The sequence below is a fragment of the Anolis carolinensis genome, chromosome 1 (genome assembly GCF_035594765.1).
Source record: "Anolis carolinensis isolate JA03-04 chromosome 1, rAnoCar3.1.pri, whole genome shotgun sequence".
Lineage (NCBI taxonomy): Eukaryota > Metazoa > Chordata > Lepidosauria > Squamata > Dactyloidae > Anolis > Anolis carolinensis.
Window position 1 is genome coordinate 280,709,308 of NC_085841.1, and position 16,565 is coordinate 280,725,872.

The window sequence follows — 16,565 nt, forward strand, 5'->3', positions numbered from 1 at the left end:
AAACAAATCCTATGCCCAGCGTCAGATGGTCTCGCTATAGGATAATAGGAACGGCATATTCACTGGCTTTCTTGCGGATTAGGTCTCGAGAAGGTGGAACGGGCCATTGAGTTCAGTCCTTTCTTACGGCTGCTTTTAAAAGCAGGGAGTCCCCTTTGGAGAGAAAGAAAGAAAGATATCTTAATTGTCTGACATTTCTTGAAATTTTCCCTATATTTTTAAGAAAACATATATCTGCCTTTCCAGATCAACACTTTTAAGTAGTGTTAACAGACGCCGTTTTTGGGGAGGGAAAGGGGGGAGGCTGTGTGTGTGTGTGTGTGTCTGAAGAGGGACTTACAGGAGAATGAATGGAGACCAGAGAAAAGGTTGCCATAAATGCTTCTTAAAGAAAATGAAGAGCCCTTGATTTAGGGCACCAATCGACAGCCTATTGAAGTCAATGGGGAGCTCCCCACTGATCTTAAAGGGGCCTTTGAGGTCTCGAAAAGTGCAGCGTGACCGAGGCTGAAAGTGTTTGGGTTTCTTGTCTTGGATTTTGTATTTCTCGCTAGCCTTAAGATACAAACAGAAAGAAAGGAAAGTGCCGCTGTTTACCCCAGATGGACAGACTGGCTCGCTTTCCTCCTCTCCCTTCCTCTGTTTTGCTCCTTCTTCGAGAAAGCTTGGTTGGTTGATCAGTTATATAAACACAGCACAGCCCTCTCTTCCCCCTCGCCTCCCAAACTTCTGCAAAATGCTTATTCTATGCGAGAAAGAGGAGCTAGCAAAGGACACCATACTGGTCTTAGTTAGGGAAGGAGTCCTCTGAGATGGTTTGGTCCGTTCTTTCTTCGGAAGGACTAATCAGAGTCGACCCACCTTCATTTCCAAGATCAGCCCGATCTGGTGCCTCCAGGGCAATATATTTATTTCCTGTTATTCGGTGCCCTGGGTTCTCCTCCCGAGGAAGGAACTGCGGGGAAGCGGGAAGCCAACAGGAATCCGGGCTGCTTCCTTCCTTATGTCCGCAGACGCGCTTTGCGATCATTGTTGATGCATCCAGATTTGTGGCATCAACTTTGAGTTGCCATGTTTTTATGGGAGAAATCAAGTCTTGGGAGAATTGAGCTGTTTGGAAGAGCAAATTCCTCATTTTTTGGGTGATTTTGAAAGATTTGGATTAGTTTGGGGGGAAATTGCCTGAAAATTGGCCCTCAATGACTTCTGGGGGTCCCAAGGACTTCTGTGGGGAGTGTCTTATGTCATTCGTAGGGTGCACTTTGTAAGTGCAGGGTGACCCTTTATAAGTTGAAGGGTGACCCTGTCCTATATTTTTCTAAAGTTCCTTATCTCCACCCCTGTTGAGTGCGGGAACATGAGAGAAGCCTCCAGACAGGCATGGGCAAACTTGGGCCCTCCAGGTGTTTTGAACTTCAACTCCCACAATTCCTAACAGCTGGCAGGCTGTTAGGAATTGTGGGCGTTGAAGTCCAAAACAGCTGGAGGGAGGGCCCAAGTTTGCCCATGCCTGCTCCAGCAGGATGCTAACACACCCGGACGTCCCCTGGGCAACGTGTCTGTAGACGGCCAATTCTCTCACACCAGAAGCTACTTGCAGTATGTTCTGAAGTCGCTTCAGACATGATTAAAAAAACCCTTCCGATCCACACAGCTGAATGTAGACTCCTTCGTCCGGGCATCTAAGGAAGGCCGGCCCTGCAGTCCACCCCGAGGAAACCTGTTGTGCTGGAAGGGTTCAGAAAAGTTTCAGGCTTCTTTCTCTTTCTGCGCCCTTGATCTCGGTATCAATGAGAGATGGAAGCCTTTCAATCGAATTGGCCAACCCAATTTGTGATCGTGTGTGTGTGTGTGTGTGTGTGTGTGTTGGGCGGGGGTTGTTCGCATCCTAAGGATGTCTTTTCCAAAGGGAACCCCAGGGCGCTTTTGGGAACCTGCTTTCCAACTGTCGTGCTGATCTTGGCTGGAAGACAGCCCCGCGCCCTATTTCTCCTCCTTTGCTGGCTGAGGTGGGGTTATTTTGGAGCTCAGTCCATTTTTGCCCCCTGCGTCCTAGATCCCTGATGCCAGAGGAATCCCTTCTAACTGTGTTGGAAAGGGCAGGGGCTCTTTGTTTCTTGCAGTGTCGCCAAATATGGGCGGTGAATTTGTCCTGGGTTGCAAGATACACCCCAGGCCCTAACTGAGCCACCATATTGTTGGGGAATCTGAGCTATTAGGCTCAAAACAACCCTCAGTTATTTTGGGGTGATCCAATAATAAATATAGCAGAGTGCCAGAAGTAAACTTCATAACCAGCAGAAACTTAAGTGTAATGAGCTGGAATAAGCTTCTATTCCTTAGGATGGTTTAGGATTGCAGAGTCAGAACTTTAGGTTCAAAAATATTTATTGAAGTAAAAGAAATACATTCTTGATACAAAAGGTCTTGGAGCTAATTAACTTACTAAGTCTCATCTTCTAAAGAGGTAAAAGGATAAAGAAGTCAATGTAGCTAGAGAGAGGCAACATAGGTAGAAAAAGCAGAAGCCAATGTCTAATGGCCAATATCCCTGTCCAGCAGTGGTCCTCCAACCTTTGGCCCTTCATTTTTTGGAATTTCAACTCCCAGAAGTCCCAAGCAACTTGGCCAGGTGGCATTCTGGGAGCTGGTATTTTAAGACCTGGAGAACAACTGCTGGTCATCATCAATGCTTGCCAATTTTTGGTTTTTAAGAATTTGGAACTTCAACTCTCAGAAGCCCCATCCATCTTGGCCAACTGTCAGAAATTCTGAGACCTTAAGTCCAAATCTCCTGATAACCTCTTCCTTTGATTTTCTTGGTGTCTGAGTTCCAAGCACAGGAATTAAAGCCTCAGTTCTGAGTAGGCTGCTAGGCCTTTTCCACCATAAGGAATGTGTCCCTGGCACCCAGGAAAGGAATATATCTATAGTGCCTTGTCCTGAGCTGCCGCAGCCCTCAGGAGACAGTAGCTATTCTAGTGGGAAGATCTGGAGAGTTGTCCAAAATTACAACTTTGCCAATCCCAAGGTATTGAGTGAATTCTCAATATGTGTTTGTTTACTCAGTGCTCTAAATCTGAATCCAAGTTGTATTGTAAGAAGCATTTCTGAGATCCCCAAACACCTTGCTTGGAAAGTGCAGAAGCAAGGAAAAGTAAAGAAAGATCAGGATCACTGGTATTAATAGCACCCCAACCCATCATTATTTGAACCTTGGAGTGCTCATACTTTGAAAATACTTAAAAAGTCAGTATCCAATGTTGGTTAGTAAATAAAAAACGGGCCCCTTGTCTTGGACCCTTCTCTGCTAGCTGAAGCTTCTCTAATCTTAGCTAATTCATTTTCTCCCCTTCTTTACCTCCCTTTTCCTCCCCCGCTTTTTTCTGGTGTTGAGTAAACAGGCCCAGTGTATGGAGCTGGCCTATTCACCAGTTTAGGGGTGTTCTTTCTTTTTTCCCCAGCTCCTATAGAAAAGATTTTTTTTGAAAAAAAAATCCTAAATAGCATTGAGTAGCCCAGCCCAGGGGACAGTGATTAATGATAGTAGTGCCTAAAGGTTAACATACTTCACTGAAAAGTCTGTTGACTGAGATCCTTGTGATACAATGTGGGCCACTGCACGCCTCAAGAGAATCCTTTTGTTGGGCCGGTCTGATTGTGTCCTCAAAATTCTGCCCACGAAAGTTTGCCAACCCTCCTCTTTGCCCCAAGAGTTTAATAGTTTCCCTCACTCGGCTGGCATTGTGTCCCTGGTGAAAGGCATCCCCCCTCGCTATTCAAGTGTTGGTGGTCATCTCAATAGATCTCCAAACGCCCATATGGTGACCACTGGAGATGAATCCAACTGTTTAAATGGGGGAGAAAGTTGGGGTTTTAAAACATTTCAGAGTGTTTGAAAAGATCCCGACCAGATCCTGTCACAATTCTCGCTTGGCTTTGAAGGCCAGGCCCCATTGTTAACTGATTATCAGCAATATTACTTTAAAGTATGTTTCCCACAAATAATGTTTTATATATGCATATGTGTGTGTTTTCCAGACTAAACTAGAAAAAAGAGAAAAACTGTTTTCTTGTTTTTATTTTCCACCTAACTTTATCTCCCGCTTTTCTTCTCATTCCTGCACATTTAAGTGTCAAAAGAATCCCTTCTATTTTTCATTTAACTGCACTGAAAACACTCTGAATTAGACTCTGAAAGAAAAGAGAGAGTTAATTTACTGACAACCTCTCCTCTGCCTCTACAGAAATGTCCATTCCTTTTGTAAAACACACACATACACACAACACCTCCCCCTTTTCCCTTCAGTGTCTGCAGACACTTTGAAAGACAGCTAGACCATGAGTACATCTTTACCTCCAGCAGCAATGTGAAAACAATAAAACTTTCTCTTGTTTAATGATAGAAATTACATTAAAAGTGGTGGAAATGCCCTAATTAAAAATGTGCCACTTAAATGATATGCCAAGCGCTCAGCTGCGGAATAGCATATTTAGCTACTTAGTGAACTCGCTACTATTTCTTTTTAAAATTACATGTTAAAATTTTAAAAGAAATCTTACTTTTCTCTGGTGCAACACATTACAAAGAATGGACAGTCCTTTTATCTAAATATAAAATTCCATTTTCAGCAATTATAGCCTGTTCTTGGTGATGATATAATTACAGCTGTGCTCTGTAATAGGTGTCAAGGCAATGCACACTCATACAATAGTTGAATAAAACTGCAGAACAATGCCGGCACTTCTAAATTCACAACCTTTAAAATGAAATTGACTGTGCAGAATTCAAATCAAAACTAGATAAATATTTTTTTAAAAAGATTACAAGCTTGGTTTGGTTTCTTAATAGCATTTTCTGCAAACCTATCAACATCTAATTGATTAGATAGGGATTACTGATTATAGATAATCTGAAATATGGAACATCACTATTTTAAATGAAGCAATAGGTACACAAACTCCACAAAGAGAGTATTTTTGGAGGGCATTTTTGGAAAAATCACAACCACATTTACCCAAAACCTATTTTTGGTTTGTTATATTAAACAGAGGAGATATTATGTATGTTATTAGAATAAATACACTTTCTTAATCTTATCCATTTCTTATCCATTCTTAATTCATATTGTAAAATGTCTTTGTTTAGACATTTATACATCAGAGTGTTCTCTATCTGAACATGATCTGTGTTCAGATTTTTACATATTAATATTTCTTTCATCTTATTCCCCCATCTCAGACCTCCTCTATATGTCAGGAGGAGAAATTCCCAGTTTCTTTAGCCACCATCCTACCTATAAATCCTGATAAATGTTTTAGCATTGCAGTTATTCGTCATCTTAACTCTCAGTTTTTTGAGATCCCTACGTACTTCACTATAGACCAAATGTCACTGCCTCATATCAAGCCTCTCAGAGATTGTCAAGCTATCTGATATAGAAGGCTTACTTATCTCCCACCCACATGTATTAGGGATCAGTACCACATATATGCTTATTGGCTACAATCATTTATTTCTTTACTGCAGATTGGCAAATGATAACTCATGGACCAAGCCCAGTCTATGGATCACTAGCTTGAGCAGAACCAATTTAATCTAGAATGCCAAAACATGAGAATAATGCTCCCAATCCTAATAAGTTTCTTTCTATTTGAGTTGCACATATAATTGCCATGCAAGCACACACACACACACTTCCCAAATCTGCAGACTTTTCTCCTGGATTTCAGCCTACATTTCTGCTTTGGAGAGAATAGTTCCATATCACATAATAGAAAAGGGAATCAAAAAGGACAACATGCGATTTCAATGAGCCATATGGACTCCTGTGTCACCATGCAAATGTGGTTTGGATCAGAGTGTAAATTGATTTAAATCCAAATATTTGGGCTTAGCTGATGTTGGGATTGAGCTATAAGAGGCTTAGCATATGGTTTGCAATGAGCCTCCAACTGAGCCATTGGATGAATGTCACTTCAGTATGGTCTGTAAACGTGGCTGACTGTGTTTATTATCGCATATTAGCTCAACCTGCTTTTCCTGAGTATTGCCTCCTCTATTGCAGATGGCTGCCCACAACAGGAAGGAGGGGCTGAAAATACTAACTCCATCAGTTCCAACGGTGAAGATTCAGACGAAGCTCAAATGAGACTCCAGCTGAAAAGGAAGTTACAGAGAAATCGGACTTCCTTTACCCAAGAACAAATTGAAGCGCTCGAGAAAGGTGAGCTGATGCATGCTCTTTTATCCTCATGGAAAAGTCAGGACAAAGGGACTGTATGGAAATTTCCTGATTCTTCTGGAACATTCTGCATAAGGCTGCTGATGTACATCGATTCTCAAGGGCTTTCCTACCTGCAGCATCTTTCAAATGCTGGGAGAGGAATTGACAAGGGATGTGAGATAACAGTTGAAACTGGCAGTCCAAAAGCTATAAAAAGCTTTAGTGTGGTCAATATATATGCATGGGCTGAGTCATTATTACTGAACTCCTAACTGCAGTCTCACACTTCCTTTTCTCGGGCTCCATGGTATGGGATAAGGTTTACAGTTCATTCAAGTGTTATTCAATTCAGTTATCACCAAAATATAGTTGACTTCCTTCTGCTTTTATGCAAGTCCCCTCCTTAGGAGCCTGAATTTCAAGCACCTTCCTCAAATGGGGTTTGTGTATAGACATTTCATATTATGTGTGCTTTCAAGTAGTCTACCAACTAATGGCACTCTCCTGAATTTCACAGGGATTTCTTAGGCAAGGAATACTCAGATTTTTACATGCTCTTTCTGCTGAAATATAGTCAAAATCAACTGATATTCTTGGTGGTCTCCCATCCAGATACTAACCAGAGAAGATCCAGTTTAGTATCCAAGATCAGACAGGATATGATGACTTTTACTCCACCTTTTATGGCTCAGTCCTACAGAATCCTATGATTTTTAGTTTGGTGAGGCATTTAGAATTTTCCCACTGGAGAGCCATGGTGTATTGCCTTGCACCACAGCAGTGAAGCTTTCAACAAAAGAAAGTTAAGTACCTCACTAAACTACAAATCCCAGGATTTCATAAGATGAAGCAATTATAATTAAAACAGTTAAAACTGCTATAACTGTATTAAACTGCCACAATGTTGTGTAGACATTGTCATATATTAGCTAATTGAGGCTTCAGTTTTGGAATAGGAAAGGCTGTCCTAGTTTTTATACGATACCTGTTCAAAACACACCCCATTTCTTGAATTCACAACCAATAACTGGGGATAATCTACAATCAATTCATTATTAATTACACGATCCAATAGAGTAAGAATATAGGTGTGCATGGAGCTACAGAACATCAACACCTCCCTTTGAAAAACACTGTTCATATCTTCTTGTTCCAAAGCACTTCTGCAATACCATTCCTCATCAAAGATTTAAAACACAGAGTGCACTCAGTTATGTTCGGAAAGCTGCAAGGAAGAGGTGATTTTCCCCTGAAGCCTATTTTTAACATTAATTCTATTATGTTTCCTTTTGACCAGAATTTGAGAGAACTCATTATCCTGATGTTTTTGCCAGAGAGAGACTAGCTGCCAAAATAGACTTGCCTGAAGCAAGAATACAGGTATCTAAGTGACTGTACAGCATTTCCCTCCCTCCCTTTCTTCCCTTTTTATAAAAAGGGCACATTGATGCCTTCTGGGGGAAATATACAATAAAGTGGGTCCAACTAACCTGAAAACATCAGTGTGCCCCTCTTTATCACGCATGCAGATGGAAAAGTGATTTCTCGCCAGCAATGAGCAATGTGCCTAGTAGTATTTCTTCTAAATCTCATCAAGTTCTGCATGTATATTCCAAGGATAAGCAACAAATCTGCATTTAATCTGCCCTCATGGAAACTCACCTCATCTACAAACGATTTTCGTTGTCTCTTGCTACATCCTTAATCATGTGGTAACAAATGAAGAATTAGATGGAGATTCTTCAGGAAGATCAGACCTGGGCAAGAAATATTTTGCTAACTGATGAATAGGATAAGATTCCTTCAGCTAACCTCAGTCCTTCACATGGAAACTCACTGGAATGGCCATGGCATCTTAGCATCGCACTAGTGACAGGAAGCTATGGCACCTGAGGCACCAGGCTAGTTGATGGGACTGAGGACAAACTGGATTGCATACACAACTCTTCCTTCCAATACCTTTGCTTACTGTTCCAACATGTGCCATTTGAAGTGCTCTGCCTCATGGCAGAGTTGTCCCAAAAGAAAATCCTGTCTTAGTCTTTGTGAAGGATTCACATTTGCACCGAAAGATATTAAACTTTAGAGAAGTGCCACATCATGCCCTGTGCATGAATTGACGATCGAACACTAGCTGATTTGCATCCTCCTAATGGGGAAGTTCTTTCATTTGCAGGTGTGGTTTTCCAATCGGAGGGCCAAGTGGAGACGAGAAGAGAAGCTAAGGAACCAGAGAAGACAAGCCAGCAACACCCCCAGTCATATTCCCATCAGCAGTAGTTTCAGCACAAGTGTCTACCAACCAATCCCACAGCCCACAACACCTGGTAATGTGCTTTAAGAAATATAGTGACCAAACGCTCACCCTTTCAGAGCAATATGACCAAACACCCTGTACAGTCATATCGTCATCTGATTGAAGCATAAACTAATACTTCCATCCTGTCTATCTTCCTATTCTATTATAGTTTCCTCTTTCACATCAGGTTCAATGCTGGGCAGAACAGACACCGCGCTAACAAACACATACAGTGCTTTGCCACCCATGCCTAGCTTCACAATGGCTAACAACCTGCCTATGCAAGTAAGTATAATCCACTAATATACTCTCTCGTTCTTCTTGAGGAGTGTGGTTACGGGGAAGAACTTTGTAGTTTATGGAGCAAATGTCAATCCTGGACCCATAGGGGAAGTTCTCAAATGTCTATGGCAAGAGTGGGGGATTTTTTTTTGTTGGTTTCCAAGGTCTGAATTCAATTTTAGAGATGATCTTGCCACCATATTCTACTGGTGGTTGTAGGACAAAAGTCAAAAAGATGGAATAAAATTACCATCAAATTTTAATTTAGGAAAGACATTTCAACCTTCAGCAATGGGAAGAAACCTCTAGAAAAGCTGGAAAACAACCCAATGGTGGAGCCCTGGTGGAAGAAGTGTGGCCATTGGAGGACCTCAGAGGGCCAGACTGGGATTCTAGAGTGGCAGATTTGGCCAGAGGACTTGAAGCTCCCTACCCCTAATTTAGAGTGACAGTGAGGAATCTGCATCCCTCCAGGCTTTTTACTGAACAACTAAAGGCATCACTCCTCACCATAAATTATCCTGTCTAAGAATAATGGGCATTTGATTCCAACAATATCTAAGGGGCGCAGATGCGATCTAGAGGAATCTGTAAAGTCTTGATAGAGCCCATGTTTTATTATCAGACTGTTTATGCCAATAGGAAAGCCTAAGCCCCTCTTGAAGATTTCACTTTGTGCTAATTATTCTAGAATAACTCCCACCTTCTTCCCATTCTGGACCAGCTTATAGCCCATGCCAGTCAGATCATTACCGTCTGCAAACATCTGTTAAAACATTCTTTTACCATTTCTGCTTAACCATCATGAGCATGACAGGTGGCTAGGGAGTATTTGAGAGATAATATTTGATATGTGCTGTATAATCCTGAATAGGGGTGGGAGGAAGTTTCCATGGTATATCTTTGTGTCATTTTCAGTAGACCAGTAAGCACAGGTTTCTGATTCCCAATGGTTTAACAATGATAACAGGATTACTTCCAGTCATTGAACTTTGCTGTTGTTGTATGCCTTTAAGTAACCCTAAGGTGAGCCTATCATGGGGTTTTCTTAAAAAGATTTTTTTCAGAAGAGGTTTGCCTTTGCCTTCTTCTGAGACTGAGACTTACTCAAGGTGTCAACCAGTGATTTTCCATGGCTGTATGGGGATTTAACACTGGCATCCAGAGACAGAATTCAATGGTTAAACTGTCATGGCAGCTGTTATGCTGGCTTCTGTATCTAGACAGCTGAAATTAAAAAAATAATCAGAGAACCTCCTCATTGCATTAGAAAAAATGTTTCACTAGGGGCCCATCCACACAGCCCTATATCCCAGAATATCAAGGCAGAAAATCCCACAATATCTGCTTTGAACGAGGTTATCTAAGTCCACACTGCCACATTCCAGTTCAAAGCAGATAATGTGGGATTTTGTGCTTTGATATTCTGGGATGTAGGGCTGTGTGGAAGGGCCCTTTAAGTCAATTTAAACCTTGTCTTTGGGTAAAAGACAATATATAAAATACAAGACAACATTACCATAAGCTCCTCCTCAATCTGTTCAAAATTTTGTTATGTTACAGTATTAGTTCTATTCATGGCCAACATTTTGATAAGTAATACGGGATACTGTTTCCAATTCCCAGTAGAAGTGTTTAAGGATAGGCTCTTCATCTTTTGATGTCGTTTTAGCTTTTTAAATTTACAGCTAGAATGCCGCCATGCTCACTTTGGGCTGCAGCATGATATCTATAATGTCTAATAGAGAAAAATGTATCTCTAGCTAGCCTAGATCATTTTAATTCCACACACACTAAGTATGGAATTAATTAAAAGAGTTTAGTTATAGCAGCGAGTTCTTAAGACCCCAATTTCATAGACTATCAGGCATTTGTAAGACAAATTTATCAACTTCCTTGGGTGGTTTGTAGCTGTTGAATGAGCAGCTGCATAATGGTTTGATCGGGAAAAGACACACTTAATTGAACAACCAGAAATTTGGCAGCCAAGGGTGCATTTTTCATAGCCTGGGAATCACAGAATCACAGAATCATAAAGTTGGAAGAGACTACAAGGGCCATTCAGTCCAGTGCTCTGTCATGCTACAATACACAATCAATATTTCCTCATAAGACTACATGATAGGAATCCTGTTTCTGTACGTTTTTAGCCTGGAGAGCTTATTTCCTCTCAAATACAGTCTTTAATTCTATATTTAACTGTGGCCATTGGTCCTGTTCAGAGAAAATTATCCATGCTTAACAACTGCATTTGTATTAATTGTAATTGTTTAGTCCTCTTGATTTTAGTAGGCATGGTTGTATTTTACATGACCTAATGCACTATATAGAAATTTGGATTCTCTTTGGACTTCATGAATACTCGAAGGAAGTTTCATATTATAAATTGATTGACAAATTTCAATGGAATTTAAATGGAATAAACTGTCTCTGAATTGAGGCCAAGTTGTTTAGTCTCAGGATATAAGCTCAGTTTGTTTGTGTATGTGTGTAGGTTTGCCCAAGAATTATATATGTGTTTTGGGATTGATTCCATTATATATATTGGCCTATGCTTCTTTTAACAATCAACATTATTAATTTTAAAGTAGCCAAAATAAAGGTGCCATTGCAATGGTTGTATACAGAATGTAACTGAGGAAAAAAGTGAAGAATTGGGGAGAGATTTCCAAACCTTATACTGAACACTATGAAAGGGAGAAATGAAGTATCTGATAAGCTTATGCAAAATATGTGTGGAGAAGGTTAACTGAGGTTCCTAAATATAAATTCAAGGTAAACGATCCAGTGGGTTAAAAGGAAAATATATAAGATAGCTGTATATAGCCAAAGAAACTCATTAGTATAGCACTGGTGAGAAGACCAAGCTTATTAAAATGCTAGTAGGATTACACCTTGGTTGGCACCCCAGAAATACCCAAGGGGGAGTGGGGTATGTGAACAGCATGTGCAGTTGTAATAGCTGTGTTAAGATGAATAGAACTGACAAACCTCCTCCTTGTAATCCTATAGCTAACTAAACTGGTTCAGGAAAAAAGAAACACAATTAACAAGGCCTTCATAATTACTATGCTCATACAATGGAGGTGATAGCAAGATATTGAACCTATGAATGTTTCATTGGCTTGCTTAAAGTATTTTCTAACAATTTATAACAAAAATGTAAATAACATTATTTTTCAATGAACTCCAGAGTAAAAACTATGATGTACACATCTTAGTAAATATTAAAAGAATTTAGAAATGAACATACTTCAGCATTTTCAGGCCCAAATATTAACCACTTAGCAATGTTTTGCTAATTTAAAAATAAATTAAATTGCAGTAAAGCTCACTGAATTCCATTGGATATATATCTGAATGAATGGGCCTTGGAAGAGGAAACATTGGGATTTAAGCTGTTTCCCCCTCATGGAACCAGTTTAAGTGCTTGTATTAACTGATGCAAGTATTGTACCAAGATACAAAGAGAGAAGAGTTATATTGTCATACATTGAGTATGAATACACATCTCTTCCGTGATGTGGCTGTCATCACCAGTTGAATTATTTACATTCTCCATTATTGATGCCCAAAGAGTTGCCTGAACTGGGAGAGATGTAGAATAAGACTGAATGAGGAAATGTGACATAGGCTTTCCATTTCTTCCTTCCCGGCCTCCTTTGTGTGTACACTTCTGAATCTGTTTTGGAAAGTGGCACAATCTAAATTTAAGGATATTCTGGGCGTTGTGATGTATCTATAGGAATCCCACCTCACCCTCTCCATTGATGCTGCTCCATTGATGGAGGGAGCTAACATGAATCCAGGCTTGGGGTATAAGGCTTGTCAATTGGAAACTTCAATTGAAGGAATGCTTTCTGCCAGCGTGGGAAGCACAGCAGCCATTGAGATTAGCACTTTGAATCTACATTTGTTGGATGTATGAAATACATATTTAAGTGTAAAATAAAGTGCATCCCAGTACAACGAAAGCTTCAGGGCATGGATTTGTTGTTGCTGTTGTGTGTCTTAGTCGTTTTTCTGAGGCTAAGAGTATATGGCTTGCCCAGGGTTAGCCAGCGGGTTTACATAACTGAGCATATCTCCGAATTCTTACTCGATTGTTAGCTCCTCACCTCTGTAAATACGCTGGAAGCATCCAGCACTATAACATTGTTGAAGCTAAGCGGGTATGGAGTTATCAGTGCTCAGAGCAAGCAGTTAGGTGTTTTTTGTTTTTTTTTCATGTCAGGAGCAACCGGAGTTGCTTCTGGAGTGAGAGAATTGGCCGTCTGCAAGGACGTTGCCCAGGGGATGCCCGGATGTTTTGATGTTTTTATCATCCTTGTGGGAGGCTTCTCTCATGTCCCCGCATGGAGCTGGAGCTGATAGAGGGAGCTCATCCACACTCTCCCCAGGTGGGATTCGAACCTGGCAGTTTTCAGGTCAGCAACCCAACCTTCAAGTCACTTAGTCCACTACGCCATCTGGGGGCTCCAAGCAGTTAGGTAAAATAACTTTTACTTTTTTTAAGCAGTTAGGTAAAAGTTACCACTCTGCCTGCCAGTTAATCTATATGGACTTCTATTACCTCTTTGGAAAAGTGGGGCGAGGGCACATTGTTTATGAATGACAAATGGCTGTGTGAAGAAGACAAAGTTGTAACGGATATGAGATGATGCTGAATTATTATTTTTTTAATTTCTGGCTTTCCTCTCACAGCCCCCAGTACCCAGCCAGACTTCTTCCTACTCTTGCATGCTGCCCACAAGTCCGTCAGTAAATGGGAGGAGCTATGATACATACACCCCTCCCCACATGCAGACACATATGAACAGCCAGCCAATGGGCACTTCTGGCACCACTTCAACAGGTAAGCAAGCTTGGATTTCTTCCCTAAGGATAATAAACAGGGATCACTTCCTCTAATGTTCTAAATCAGTGATTCCAAAACTTTGGAGCTCTAGCAGTTTTGGACTTCAACTCTCAGAAGTCCCACCAAGCTTGGCCAAAGGTTAAGAATTCTGAAAGCTGAAGTCCAAAACATCTGGAAGACTAAAGTTTGGGGAAAACTTATCTGGTTCCTCTATTCAGAGATGGATTACTGTTTTTCTGTCAAAAAGTGATAGTTAGATATCTATGGTAAAATTGAGGGTTGGGATTTCCAATTAAAAATGGTGATATTTTTCATTACTGTACTATTTCCTGGAGGCTGTTCTCTTCTCTTGGGGAAAAAAAGTGGAATATAAGAGAGAAAGAACAGATATTACACATCTACCCACATCTCCATAATTGTGGAATATGTTTAAAATATTCAAAATTCTACCGGCAGTTAGAAATTGTGGGAGTTGAAGTCCAAAACACCTGGAGGGCCAAAGTTTGCCCATGCCTGAGCTACACTGTAGAATTAATGCAAATTTTGGGTTTCTATAGAATTTAGTCATAGCAGTTACAATGCTGCCAAAGTGCATTAATTTTACAGTGTAGAATGCTCCTTCTCTTTCTGTGTTTACATTTTTAACATTTATTTCCCATTGTATGCAAGGTGGGAAAACAGGCATTCAGAGATATGTGTATGTGGTGGAAGGCTGGGGTCCCTTCTACACATGCAGTAAAACCCAGAAATAACTGAGATAAAAGGAGCGGGGGTGGCTAAACGACATTTTGAAAAAGTGCGGGTGGAATCGGTATAACAGCTGAAAAGCACATATTCAAAAGGTGCGCTTAAAACCTGATTCCACCCAAAATATGCAGAGCGACACATGACTGTATATTCCTGCAGTCATGGAAAATATGTGACTTCCTTCCGATCCCCCTGGCTAAAAGGAAGCACAATTGGAAAACAATTAGCACACTCTACAACCATTCCTTTCTTCTTATAATATTAAACAGAGCTTGAATTAACAGTTGGGTGAAGAGAGAGATGAGAAATCTGCCCAGACTGTGAATTTTGGTCATTCTATTTAATTCTTATCCTATGTCAATCTCTTGTTTTTCTCATGAAAGCAAGTCTTGGGGGTTTCTTCTTTTTCTTGAATTCCATAAACACTGTTCATTCCAGGGAATACATGTGATTATGTTGTAGAACTTTCAGCAGCTCTGGCTGGCATTGTCAATAGCCAGGAATGTTAGGGGCTGCAATCCAGTAGTGTCTGGAGAACCAGACAATTGCCATACACCAATGCTATATTTGATAGTAGAGACAAACAAAAGAAGATTTAAAAGAGCCTTGAAAATGACACTTTGAAGGCATTCCAACAAATGTCACTTCAGGACATGCCTATAAAAAGTTGGATATGTCTGTGTATGTGTGTGTGTGTGTGTGTGTGTGTGTGTGTGTGTGTGTGTGTAAGGGTATGTAATCATTTCCCCCCTCTCTTCACCCCAACCCAGGTCTTATTTCTCCGGGAGTGTCCGTTCCTGTTCAAGTTCCCGGCAGTGAACCGGATATGTCTCAGTATTGGCCAAGATTACAGTAAACCATGTGTTGATTTTGTAAATTGCTCTATGGACAACAGTTGGAGGATCAGCTGTCTTTTTAAAAAGAAGAATGGCTTTCAAAGTACTTCAGCCCTGTGACTGTGCCCTGCGATGTAACACATGGAGAAAGACTTTAACAAGGACCTTTGTATACTGAAGGCATTATATCAGTTGGAACAAATCTTCATTTTGGTACCCAAACTTTTATTCATTTTGGTGTATTATTTGTAAATGGGCATTTGTATGTTATAATGAAAAAAGAACAATGTAGACTGAATGGATGTTTGCTTTTGTGTTGGTCATGAAGTTGTTTTTAAAAAAAAGGAAGCCATGATCAACAAGCTTTGCCACGAATTAAGAGTTTTATCAAGCTATATCGAATACTTCTACCAATCTGTTCATAGATTTCAGACTGATGCTCCAAGTTTGTATCATTCCATTGCATATAAATTTAACCTGGGACAATACACACTAGATTTCTGAAAGAAAACTATCTGTTGGAATTTCCAAAGGTTATTAACAGATGACGCTTATGTGCAAACAAAGGGTTAAGAGAGAACTTCAAAGAAGAAAAGTTTGATAGGGAAAGGGTAGATTGTGTCTTCGATATAATCCAATTTGTTTTATGTCAAAATGTAAGTATTTGTCTTCCCTAGAAATCTCCCAGAATGATTTCTATAATAAAGTTAATTTCATTTATATTTGACAAGAATATTCTATAGATGTTTTATACACATTTTCATGCATCAAACGTTTCTTTTTTGGTCGGCAAAAGTTTATTGTTCTTAGCTATAGTTGTACTACTGTTCACAGTCCAATCATTTTTGTGCATCTAGAATTCATTCCTAATCAATTAAAAGTGCTTGCAAGAGTTTTAAACTTAAGTGTTTTGAAGTTGTTCACAATGACATATCGAAATTAACCATTGTTGATTGTAAAAAAAAAACCATGCCAAAGCCTTTGTATTTCCTTTATTATACTATTTTCTTTTTAACCTTATAGTGTGGTGTGGCAAATTTTGTTCCTTGTTAGGTTTTAACATTATTTAAATATACAGACAAATCTTATGTTGGCATTATTTTCAGTTTTAAAGTGTTGGAGGGTCTCAAGAAATGCTTACTATAGAGTTTCTTGTTTGGTTTGGAACTTTAGCATAAGAGATTGCTGGGTCATCAGGGTTATATATGCAAATCTGTCTATAAAGGTAGCATTTTCTTGTTGCATAGAAATATATGTAAAGAAAAAAAATTTAACAGGGGAAATTAAAAGGCAAGTCTGAATTTTGAATTTTGCAT

The 16,565-nt window shown here is 39.9% G+C and overlaps 1 protein-coding gene across 14 annotated transcripts in view; it reads left to right on the forward strand.

Moving 5' to 3' along the window:
* Nucleotides 1-16,269, forward strand: part of pax6 (paired box 6) — a 55,212-nt gene extending 38,943 nt beyond the window's left edge. For 8 of the 14 annotated variants that reach the window (XM_016992866.2, XM_062979881.1, XM_062979765.1 and 5 more), the window contains 6 exons: nucleotides 6,069-6,227; nucleotides 7,525-7,607; nucleotides 8,404-8,554; nucleotides 8,696-8,811; nucleotides 13,513-13,663; nucleotides 15,184-16,269. In XM_016992866.2, the coding sequence (XP_016848355.1) occupies nucleotides 6,069-6,227; nucleotides 7,525-7,607; nucleotides 8,404-8,554; nucleotides 8,696-8,811; nucleotides 13,513-13,663; nucleotides 15,184-15,269 (746 nt within the window). In that variant the 3' untranslated portion in view covers nucleotides 15,270-16,269. The remainder of the gene's footprint in view (nucleotides 1-6,068; nucleotides 6,228-7,524; nucleotides 7,608-8,403; nucleotides 8,555-8,695; nucleotides 8,812-13,512; nucleotides 13,664-15,183) is intronic. The other 6 variants (XM_062979747.1, XM_062979939.1, XM_062979799.1 and 3 more) reach the window with 2 other exon arrangements.
* The last annotated feature ends 296 nt before the right edge of the window (nucleotides 16,270-16,565 follow it).